The sequence below is a fragment of the Narcine bancroftii genome, chromosome 1 (genome assembly GCF_036971445.1).
Source record: "Narcine bancroftii isolate sNarBan1 chromosome 1, sNarBan1.hap1, whole genome shotgun sequence".
Taxonomy (NCBI): Eukaryota; Metazoa; Chordata; class Chondrichthyes; order Torpediniformes; family Narcinidae; genus Narcine; species Narcine bancroftii.
Window position 1 is genome coordinate 11,509,766 of NC_091469.1, and position 12,130 is coordinate 11,521,895.

Sequence of the window (12,130 nt, forward strand, 5' to 3'; positions counted from 1 at the left end):
TGTACTTGTATGTATGACAATAAACTCATTATCATTGTCACAGTCGCAGTTACAAACTCAATACAGAATTAAATTTATGCTACGGTTTATAAAATATTGATTTCCAATTCTGGATCTGGATATATTTTTCAAACCTTTAGTTTTAGAGGATCCATTTCTTTAGACATCTCTTCTCTCCGCATTTCTGCGATTGTTTTTGGCCCTCTTTTGTCTGACGTACTTGAAAATCCTTGATCAGATAACAGATCCTGAAAGTCATCTGCAGATACTTTTGGTTTTGGTCCTGCAACGTTGGAATAAAACCTCAGTAACAGGAAAGAACTATTCTTAATTAACAACATTAATTATTAACCAAGTAAACATTTTCACAAGTTGTTGTGGTGTGCTCAGAATGGGAGAGATCAAACCATGAATGAATAGTCTTGTTTGAAATTTAGAAAGATGTGTTAAACTGATCATAATAGTTTTTGAGCATAGGGTTAAAAGAGGGGATTTAGATTTGAGATTAAAGAAAGACAGAAACGTGGGGTTTCATAGAGTTATACAGTACAGAACCAGTGGGCTGGTATTGCCTCTAACCGTGCATCTTGGCGCCTCACAGTTCGGCGGGCAGCAACCTCCTTTGAAGAAGACCGCAGAGCCCACCTCACTGACAAAAGACAAAGGAGGAAAAACCCAACACCCAACCCCAACCAACCAATTTTCTCTTGCAACCGCTGCAACCGTGCCTGCCTGTCCCGCATCGGACTTGTCAGTCACCAACGAGCCTTCAGCAGACGTGGACATACCCCTCCATAAATCTTCGTCCGCGAAGCCAAGCCAAAGAAAAAAAAGACAGTACAGAACCAACCCTTACATGGCAACCAAAACGACCATCTAAAATAATCTCATTTCGGCCATTATCCCTCCTTTCCTATCTGTGCATGTATCCAAATGTGTTTTTTTAAATTCTGTCATTTACCCAACTCTACCAATTTCTCTGGTAGCTTGTGCACATATGCACCACAATGTGTAGAAAAACTTGCCCCTCGGATCTCCTTTAAATCTTTCCCCTCTCACCTTAAATCTGTGCCATCAAGTTTTAGACTCCTCTTTGTTGGGGAAAAAAGCCTGTGATTAAGTATCCTATCAATCTTCCTCATAATTTGATTAATCTCTATGGTCACCTACTCTCCTTCGCTCCAGGAAAAACAAACAATTTTTCCAATACCTTCTCATAATTTAAGCCCTCCAGTCTGGACAACATCCTTGTGAATCTGTCCTGTACCCTCTCTCGCTTAATTATATCCTTCCTCTAACATGGTGATGACAACTGTCCGTAACAGTCAAAGTGCAGCCAAGCCAATGTTTTGTACAATTGTTTAAGTTTTAAGTTGATTTGTTACAAAATAGCAAGTACTGTAAGAAGGGTTCTTCTGCAAACAGACTAAGACATCTCTAACATTTTATAGTTCAGCCGTGTTAGGAGCACAATTTAGAATGTAAGATTACAATGAAAAGAAATATCAATTCATGCCAAGCAAGTGCTGCATGATGGCACTGTAATGGGGCTCATTCAGGAGCCTGATGGCTGAAAGAGGGAAAGCATGATAGAGAGAGGCTTGTTTACACAAAGACTTTGTGGAATGCACTGCAGAGTTAGAGGATAAAATAGAAATAAGGTAAGAACTGCTTTGAATAGTGATTGAATGATGCCGCAGAGAAGCTACTGGGGTTTGCGTCATGTGTAAAATTTAAGCAATGTGAGGAAAACTTGGACTGCATGTTTTGGTCTTGTAATTTACAAGTAAAACCATGCAATTGAAGCAGAAATTTTGTTTTTAAAATAATTGTGAAAAATAATAAATCAAAACGAACCAAATCCAGGCCCTCGAATGCCTCGTTCTTCCCGTCTTCCAATCACACTAAAATTCACGTTGTAGTTCGGTTTGCTCTGGGCTGCTGGTTTTGGATGCGGTGAGTGTTGCCTTGATGGAGTACTGCTCCCCAAATTTTTACTTGGTTGCCATGAACCACTGCCCATTGCTGGCTGGGCAGGTTTCTGAGACCTTGTCCCTCCAGATGTAAACCCTCCACTCACCGAACCTGGCTCAGAATCATGCACAATCAGTAATACAAATGTGAGTTTATACTGTTTGATTTATTACAGATGCAAATATTCCTTGTTTCTTCTCATGTGAGAAATACAATAAATCATATTATAGTAACAAATTCTTTCACATTGAGCACAGCATCACATTAAACAGTGAACTCCTGCCATTAACCTGAGTTCAGCCTTATCACTCTCTAAATGCAGGCATCATCTCTGATGGAAAATGAGTGGAAGAAACCGCAAATTGAGTAAAAGCAATGGGGAGGGTGTTTGGAAGGAGGGAGGGAGCATTTTTGTGTTTTTACTACTGCAATCACAGTGTCGGCAGACTTTCGTGCTTTACTCCAATGAGTTATTTGAAATCAGGTATGAGAATTGTGGCAGTAAGAACCTGAACAATATAATGTAATCAAGAATGTCATTTGAACAATGCGATAATAGTTTGACGTTTGTTGCAGGGCAACTCCTACCCAGCTAGTAAGTTCCCAACAGCCTGGAGTTTCCCCATTCAGGTGCAATAACAATGCCCGATGAAAAGGGAACCTGTTTATATGATTGTTTCACATGGAACAAATTGAAGATGAATAGTTAGTAGCTTAATGCTGACAGGGTAATACTTGTCACATGGGAGAAGATTGTTTTTTTGGATTGGTCAAGTCAGATTGCGGTTTGATATATAAACCGATGTAATTGCATGTTCAGGGATCTCCTGGATCTCCCACAGGAGTGATGGACCTCCAACAGGTCCATGTAACAAATAAAAGAAATTGGCTAAAGAAACGTCTGAGTCCTTCATTCCTCAGGAGAGTAAACTTCTTGTTCAGATCTCACCCCAGAAACTGGATCGAGGATCGACACTGATCCCCCACAAATTTGGCAAGTCCAATATCTCAGCGAGACCGTGGAAGGAGGCTGTCAGGCTGTGGGGCTCCAACTGTAAATAACTGGCCAATTTAGAATAAGGTAAGCAGACACCTTTTTCATGTACATCTGTAAAGGATGGTCCATGTGGTCTGACAGTTTCATATGTTGTGAGTGACGGACCTCTGTGGGTTGAGAGACATACATTAAAAATTAAGGAGGTTTAAGTATAACAAGTTGAATAATATCTGATGTGAAATAAGTGAAGAGATTAAGTGAAGAATAAGAAAAGAGAAGCACTTTATAATAAAATTAGGTGTATCATAAGCTGTAGGTCGCCTCTAGCCCCACGAGGGTGAATAGTGAGCTGTCGGTCGTCACAGAGAGTTGTGCCCACCACACCGTGAGCCGTAAGGCATTATTCTTGGGCTGTACCCACTACTGAAGCAGCTTTAGAAAAGTAGCAAATTGTGGGACGTGTAGACATTGTGAGCAAGGAGATGTCCTCCCCAAAAACGTACGTTACTGAACTAACCTCTAAAAAAATTTAAAAAGGGAAATTGATGGGAGAAAAAGGAAAAGAGGGAGAAAAGTAAATGGGAAATAGTACATTTTGAGTTTAAGGGGCCTGGAATTACTGAATCGGTTGTAGGTTCGGGCTGATGAAATAAGAATTGTTGAAGCATGCTTGGTAATGGACTGTTGACCATTGCTGAGCCCAGCTAGGCAATGACATGTGGAAAACATGGATAAAGGACCATACACCATCCAGAGGGGGAGCATTTAGTTCTGCATGTATATCCAGCGTAGAAGCAATAAATAAATACCTTTCCAACATGAACAGCAAGAAGAATGATGACCAGCAGATAAAAGAACCCCGAGAAGAAGACAGGAGATAGCGGCAAAGGAGAGGTGATGCCCACGGGGTGAACAAAAGGAGAACGACCAGTACAGCCTAGGAGAGAGTGACGGCTACTTGGGTTGTTACCAGAGCTAAAGCGGCAGCTGCAGCAACTGCACAAGGACTGACTCCAAGGAAAGGAGCAGAGATGAAGAGCATAACCTGTGAAAGTGTGAGCATAAATAAGAAAGGTAATTACTAAAGATTACAAGACTATGGCTGCCCTGACTAAAGGCATTGAAAAGAATATGGCATTCTCTCATTTGGATGACAGTGAAAGAAGTGATATTTTTGATGCAATGTTTGCAAGTATGTACATCGCTGGTGAAACAAGGTGTTGAAGTAAATTGGGTCCAATAATGTCACTACTGAAATGTAATGATGTGGGGATGTTGATTTGTAATAGAAATATAAAGAACTTTACTTCAGCCATGTACTTTTTATTGCAAAAGGGAACACCTTAGCATAGGATTCATAGGTCCAGAAAGAGATGGGAGGCAGATTTAAATATTAATATTGATGAACGAAGTTGGTTGGAGCTATGGAGAGACAGTATGACAAATACAATAAAAGTATAGATTAGTTCAATATAACTTTCTACATCAATCATATCTAATGCTGCAGAAATTAAATAGATTGAAGTTAGATTTATCAGATCAATGTTGTAGATGTGGCCAGTACGCTACTTTTTTTTTCACTCTACTTGGTCCTGTCTGAAAGTGAGACCTTTCTGAATAAATGTGGGAACTTTTTTTAGAACAGGTTACAGGAATTAAATTTCCACAAAATCCAAAGTTGTTTTCATATAACCATATAACCATTTACGGAGCGGAAACAAGCCATGTTGGCCTTTCGAGTCCGCACTTCACTGATTGTGTTATTTTTAAAAAAACACGGAGTTGCGAGTTGTACAAGGGAAAAACTGATTTATTTGCTGAAATTAATAATTGTGCCTCATCTAATCTCTAAACAATTTTCACAACTATGGGAGACAGAGTGAAATCAGTATGCCTTAAACCAAATACACGGGACTCTAGAAAGGTACATTGCATATTAACTGGAAGTGGGATGAGAAATCCAAAAGATAAACTCACAGCACTGATGACTGATAGACAAGGGGGCATTTAAAATTATATCAAAAAGAATTTGTAAAATTGCATTAGTAGGAGCAAAAGAATGTATAGCAGTAACTTGGAAATCAGACTCTCAGCTGGTATGGAGCGATGGAATATAGAAATGCATAGTTGCATCCCCCTTGAGAAGATTACTTACAATTTAAGAAATAAATGATGCAATTTTGAAAATTTAGTGCCCTATTTACCAACTGTGGGTATAAATAGACATTCTCCCTAAACTTCGAGAACCTTGTTAACGGCTTTGGAAGAATTAAAAATGTAAATGGTTAGAACTGCATGGTGGGTGATGGCTTCTTGTCAATCAGGTCTTTTTTCTCTTTTCTTTCTTTATCTCTTCTTTTTTGCTTCTTTCTACTATATGGGGATTTACTGTGGGGGAAGGGGGTTGGGGAGGTTTATACCATCATGTATAACTGATATTAATATTTTATAATTTTTTATGATTACATATATGGATAAAATTTTTAATGACTATTTTTTAAAACGGTGATGAAGGAGATGTCGGTATTATTGATCAAGGAAAGATGGATGCACTGAACTTAAGACATCTGGAATTACTGAATTGTTGAAGAAAATCATTTAACTCTGGCAACAGTGTATGACTGAGGACTAGCTCATAAATGGAGTTAGGTTTGGACTAAGAGTGTTCCTCACTGCAGGAGGAACTCTTGTTAGAAATGTGCATTAAAGGATTGCTTGAGGCCATGTAACTATCTTTAAATTGGCAGGGGTAAAATGTGTAGCATACGCAAGACACTGATCCAGTGTGCATTGGTAGTTATCATACTGACAAGGCCACAGCAAGAGAACCTGATCAATTTGATAAAAGACAGGAGTACAGGCCTCAGGCAAATCAAGAAGAGTTGGTAGAAGTAAAAGAGGCACCTCTGCAGAATTTGACACCCACTATGGTCAAGATAAAGGAGATAGGATCATGGATCCATTTCAACCACTGCTGGAGAATCTCACCAGCTGCGAAGCAAGGGGAGAAGGAAGGAGAAGTCAACACAAAAATAATTGCTGCAGTGGAAATGAGAGACTAATCTGAAATTTGTGTGTTTATTCTATAATTTATGTTTATTATTCTTATTGAGTATAGAGAGGGGGTGAGGAGCCCCAGTAGGAAAAGGAAATAAAATTTGGACAAAAAGGCACTGGCGGGAGTTTAATGCAGAAGACAAAGTCTCCATTTTAAGAGAGGAAGTGTGAGAGGATAGCTGATGGAAATTTATGGATATGTTAAAAAGGGAACCATAGGGAACAAAGCAGCATTTATGATTTACCAGAATCTGAAACACAAGGTTTGCAGCAATTACATAAGCATACGAAATTTGGTGAATGAATTGTCATGGAAAAAGAGGAAGATGGCTCAATTTCATAACAGAATTATTCTATTGCAAAATTCCACTTGGAGATGGCTCGCTGATTGTTTAGGACCCTGAGGAGTCCTAAACAATCAGTGCTAGTCCAAATTCTAATCTCCAATGTTGTAGCCTTGGACATGGCTATTTGTGAGAAAGTTTCAGGTCCATGAGAAATGAGTCTGGACACAGGGTTTGCTATCAAACCTTACTTTTATTAACACAACAATTAATAGAAGAGCGTGGGAAAATATTGATAGGGTAATGCTTGACACATGGGAGAAGACCGTTTTTAGGATTGGTAAAGTCAGATTGTGGTAGAGTATATAAATTGATGTAACTGTATGTTCAGAGAGCTTCTGGATCTCCCACAGGGGTGATGTTCCTCCAACAGGCCTGTGTAAAGAGTAAAGGGAATTGGCTACAGAAATGTCTGAATCCTTCATTCCTCAGGAAAGAAAATTGCTGATTCGGATCTTATCCCAGAACCTGGATTGAGGATTGACACAGATCTTCCACAGAATCTTACAATAAAGGCATTGGTTAACCAATGCTTTTGATTAAGAATGGGATGTAACAAGTGAGGAGTTGTCTGCAGAATTTTCCATACCTCAAATTCACATAGTGAAGAAGAGGACTGGTTGGTCAGATGCCCATTGGAATATTCATGGGATGAATGAGGAATTCATCTACAGTGGAACTGAGGCAAGGATGACTTCTGATATTATTACCAAGGTTGAAATAGTTGTCTTTGGTACTGATCTGGTTGTGGTTGAAAACTCAGCTCATTATCAAATATAACACCAAACTTAAGACCTTCTAGTTCTGCTTCAGAAAATTTCCAAGGAGAGAAATGACACTAAAACATCATTTGTGATGGGCTCCAAAAACATCTTCAAGATATTTCTTCTCATCATTTAGAGGCAGTAGACATGTCTAGTGGCATTTTGGACCTTGCATCAGTCAGGAACTCCCAAATGGGAATTATATAAATAAAACCAAAGATGGGAATCTGTCTTGAATATTTGTATTGGTGATAAAAAAAAACAATTACATCAGGTCAACATGACCAATACAATAAGTGTAAGACATAGAATAGTGCAATATAACTTCTTGCATCAGCTACATCTTATCCTGCAGAAATTACATAAATTAAATTCTAATATAATCAGATATGTTTTAGATGCAGTGAAGAAATGGGAACCTTTTTATATTCCATCTCTAAAATGAAACTTTATTTTGGGAAATTTAAGAATTTTATTAGACCAGATTATTGGGAAACAATTGCCATGAAGTCCAGAATTGTTTCTCCTCGGAAATATTGTGGGCATAAGACCTAAAATGAGGCTGTACAACTACCAATTATAATTTCTTAAAATTGCATTGCCAGTGGCCAGGAAATGCATCACGGTTACCTGGAAGTCTGATTCCCATCTGGACATCGCCTGATGGAATGCGTAAATGCATAGTTGTGTTCCCCTGGAGAAAATTACTTATAATCTAAGGAAGAAGTATAACATGTTTTTGCAGGTATGGCAGCCATACTTGAAGAATGCACGCCACCTTCAATATAGATAGAAAATGGTGCCTTATTATCAATGGCGTTGCTAAGGAACCCATGTAGATTTGAAATAAAAGGAGTCCAAATATAGATATCTGAGAGACACCTGAGAAAATGAGTTTGGGAAGTCATTTTCTTCAAACAACTAATAGATAAGAAAGAGGATTTACCCAGATAAAAAGCAGTGGTGGGGTGTTGGAGGAAAATGGTGTGATCACCCTGGTCAAAGACTGCAATCTCAGTTAAACGGGGATAAATTACTTTGACATAGTCTCAAGTCATTGGTGACTCGCATCTGAGCTGTTTCCAGACTATTTCCGAGGTAACAAGCTGCGAGGTGGGATTGAAGTGTGGAGTTCTGGGAGAGGTGGGCACGAATTGGGAAGGCTGAAACACGTACAAGATTTTAAGTAGAGGGAGTTTTTAAAAAAAAATGGGGTGGTATTTGCCAGGATGGAGGAAGGGTGATTTTTAAAATTGTATTTAGAAATACAGCATGATAATAGACCTTTCCGGCCCAATAGCCAGTGCCATCCAAATACCTCAATTAACTTACAACCCTTGTACATTTTGAAGGGTGGGTGGAAACTGGAGCAGCTGGAGGAAACCCTCGCAGATACTGGGAGAACGTACAAACTCCTTACAGACAGGACTAGATTCAAACCTGGGTCACTGGCACTGTAATAATGTTGTACTAACAGCATAGTAGATTCCAAGGAGAAAATTACCTGATAAACTTGTTCCAAGGTTACCAATATCAGCAAAGGGATCAAAGCTCTGTGATTTTGATTGACTAAACGATGCACTTGATGAAGGACCAGATGAAGTAAAAGTTGAACCTACAATAGAAATAATCAAGCACATCATGCGAGCAGCAAAATATTATAGAAGGTGAATAATACTGGAACACTTTTCAAAACATTACAAAGCAAAACAATTAAAAATATTCTTCAAATAAATCATATATTGTATAATTAAAATCAGCATTCAAAATACATTGGTGCATATGTTTACTGGTTTAGTAAAATCTAAGGGAAAAAAAAAGTTTGTTAGACAGCATCTGTGGGAAGAGAAACAGTCATTTCAAGACCTAGACCTGCATCACGACTGAGACCCTGCATCAGGACTGATCTTCTCCAAATTTTTCTGGTTTTGGTTTAGTATGTGCATTTTTATTTTGATTACTGCTCAAGTATTCTAAGAATTTTAATAGTTTCATGATTGTGTATAGAAAAGTACTAGGTTAATTGGTGTGTTTGGACGGCACGGGCTCGTGGGCCAGAAGAGCCTGAATCTCTAAAAAAGTCAAAGCAAATGATCAATGGACATGAAGTTTATGATGGATTTGTTTCTTCCTTTATTCTGCACATTGAATTGTTCAATTCCATCCTGCTTCCCTGCAGTCCCTTTCTCTTTCTCATCCATACAGGCCCTTTCATGCACACCTCTGCCCCGTTACCCAGAGACACAAGTGGCAGGAGTTGCTGGGATCTGAGGTGGGGGAAAATTGACTTGAGATGTTCAACAGTCAAGGGGCATGAGTGGGGAAAAGGAGATGTCAATGTTTCAGGTCTGGAAGGGTTACAAGCCAAAATATTGACAATTCTTTTTCCCCCCCTCATTGTTGCTGATCAACCCACTGAGTGCTCCAGTGGATTGTTTTTTGCCCAGTTACACAGTAACTTTCCTTACCTTCTCACCACCCACATGCCACTCCTCCGGTGTTCCTTTCTGGCCACCGTCCCTCCCTTATACAGTTTCACCAATCTCCTTCCCTCAGCAGCTGCTTCCACTTGCACCCTCCTCTCCCTTCTTCTGGCTCCATCTCCTTTTATTTTTCTCTTTCCCCCTTGGTCTGCTTCCACCCATCATGCTCCTGCCTTCATCTCCCACCTCCACACCTCCCGCTTCGTCATCTGGCTCCATGTGTCGATCATCCTTCACTCCTCGGTCCACCAATCACCAACTGACCCCTCCCTCTTCCTTATTGACTACTTTTCTCCTTCCTCAGTCCTGAAGTCGAGAGTCAACCCAAAATGTCGATTGTCCATTTGCCTCCATAATGCTTCCTGACCCACCAAGTTCCTCCAGCAGTTTGTGCCTTTGCACAAGAGACTGGATCTGCTATCGGGTGTAGTGGTACAGAGTGGTGGTGGAGGATGGTCCAATATAGACATTCAAAAAGTAGGGAAATGGATGCAAGAAAAATAAAGGGTTATGGGAAAAATTAGATTGCTGTGGAATATGTTTCCATAGATAGGCACAACAGTGGGCTGCAGGGCCTGCACTGTGTTGTACTGTTCTACGTTCTAAATCATGCAAGAAGTTTTACTAAGAAAATATTTCAACGCCGTGCATTACTTTGTGCTGTAGTACCAAAGGGAGCTTTGTTATTCGGTTGTGGAAGTGTGCTGTCGCTGGTGGTCCATGCATCCCAGCCACCCATCAGGTCCGGCTGACTGGCTGATGATGATACTTTCAAAGTCTCAGGTGGTTTTGCAGCCCCTGGGAGCAAGTACAGTTGGTGAGTATGTACAACCTCAAATATATTACAGATTGAATTATTATATCAGAAAGCAACTACCACCATCATTCTTACTCCATGAGGTTCAAAATTCTGATGCTTCATTGCATTTCATTAGTTGTTTCAAAATATTCTTTTTGAAACTGTACAATGAAAACATGAGAAGGTCCTCGAGAAAAACGATGAAGATTTATTTGATACATGTATGTTTCCATTTTATGAACCTTTGCAACTCGGAGTTCTTCAGATGATACAAGTTCAGTCAGTTGAGTTTTTTCTAAAATGCAGATTTTTGAATATTATCAAAGGTTATGTGAAGCTACGGTAAAAGATCAGCCCTGTTGATTGGGGCACAAGCATGGATGGCCCTGCTCCAGCCCGCAGCTCTCGTAAAGAATGATCAGGATCAATCATGTTGTCTGACCCAACAATTATTTGAACATTATCTTATTAAAGGAATTAAAAGATGAAATAATGAGTAATAATTGGTAAATAGTGAATCAAAATGGATTGTGATATTAATTTAAAATATTTACACACATGCAGTAACCCAGAAATTTAACTCACTACATTTTGTAAAAATAAAAATAAATCCAGAGAATAAATTTTTTGAATGCCATTGTTCACAAACACTGAGGGGCAATACCAGCAAGATTTTAAAACAGTTCAATATTGTAGTAACAAGAGGGCATAATAAAATTAGAGTCAGGCCGTTCCATAAAACAATGAAATACACATTAGCAGCAAATGATTTGTACTGAGTACCAGGGATATGATTTAAAGGCAGTTTTAAAAATGGTCAATTGAATTGCAAGACCGCCTTTAATCCCTATAATTATGGAAGGATAAACCAAGACAATTACATAGCATGATGCTAAAAATTTGAAAAGTTTGCTATCTGCTCTGAACTCTGACTTTGCTTTTTCTCTCTAATGTCTGTTTCTAAAATGAAGTGTAATTAAAGTGGCATTAAATGTTTAGAAAATGTAGTGAGTTGAGTGTTAAATTTCTGGGTTACTGCATGTGTGTAAATATTTTAAATTAATATCACAATCCACGTTGATTCACTATTTACCAATTATAGACAATAGCTGCTGGAGTAGGCCAATTAGCCCTTTGAGCTAGCTCCGCCATTTATCAGATTATGGCTGATCTTTCCGTTTCTTTTTTTTTAATTTTTTTTTTAAATTATTTTTCACACGATGAACCATATTGACCAAAAAACACAAACATTTCCCTCTTGAATATACACAGTGTCATTTTCTCCCCTTTCCCCCCCTCCCTTCCCTCCCTCCTTCTCACCCCCCCTCCCCAAAAACCCATTAAACAATATCATCACACAATGAAAGTAAACAAGAAAATTGTGTCATCTACTTTTACACACTGGGTCAGTTCATTTCGTCGTCTTCTCATTCTGTCATTTTAGGTGGTGGAGGTCTGAGGTAGGACTTCTCTGTTGTGTTCCATTACAGTTCCCAAATTTGTTTGCATACTGTGATGTTATTTCATAAATTATATATTATTTTTTTCCAATGGAATGCATTTATTCATTTCTATATACGATTGCTGTATTCTCAGGCTATCTTCTGATTTCTAGGTTGACATAATACATTTTTTTGGCTACAGCTAAGGCTATAATAATTTATTTCCCGATAAACAATTTTCTATTCTTTTGATCCCTTTTCTCTCCCATT

The 12,130-nt window shown here is 38.9% G+C and overlaps 1 protein-coding gene across 7 annotated transcripts in view; it reads right to left on the reverse strand.

Moving 5' to 3' along the window:
- Positions 1-12,130, reverse strand: part of gak (cyclin G associated kinase) — a 161,465-nt gene that overhangs the window by 4,728 nt on the left and 144,607 nt on the right. For 5 of the 7 annotated variants that reach the window (XM_069920504.1, XM_069920495.1, XM_069920468.1 and 2 more), the window contains 4 exons: positions 10,274-10,417; positions 8,641-8,751; positions 1,858-2,085; positions 135-283 (listed from right to left, as the gene is read on the reverse strand). In XM_069920504.1, the coding sequence (XP_069776605.1) occupies positions 135-283; positions 1,858-2,085; positions 8,641-8,751; positions 10,274-10,417 (632 nt within the window). The other 2 variants (XM_069920488.1, XM_069920514.1) reach the window with 2 other exon arrangements.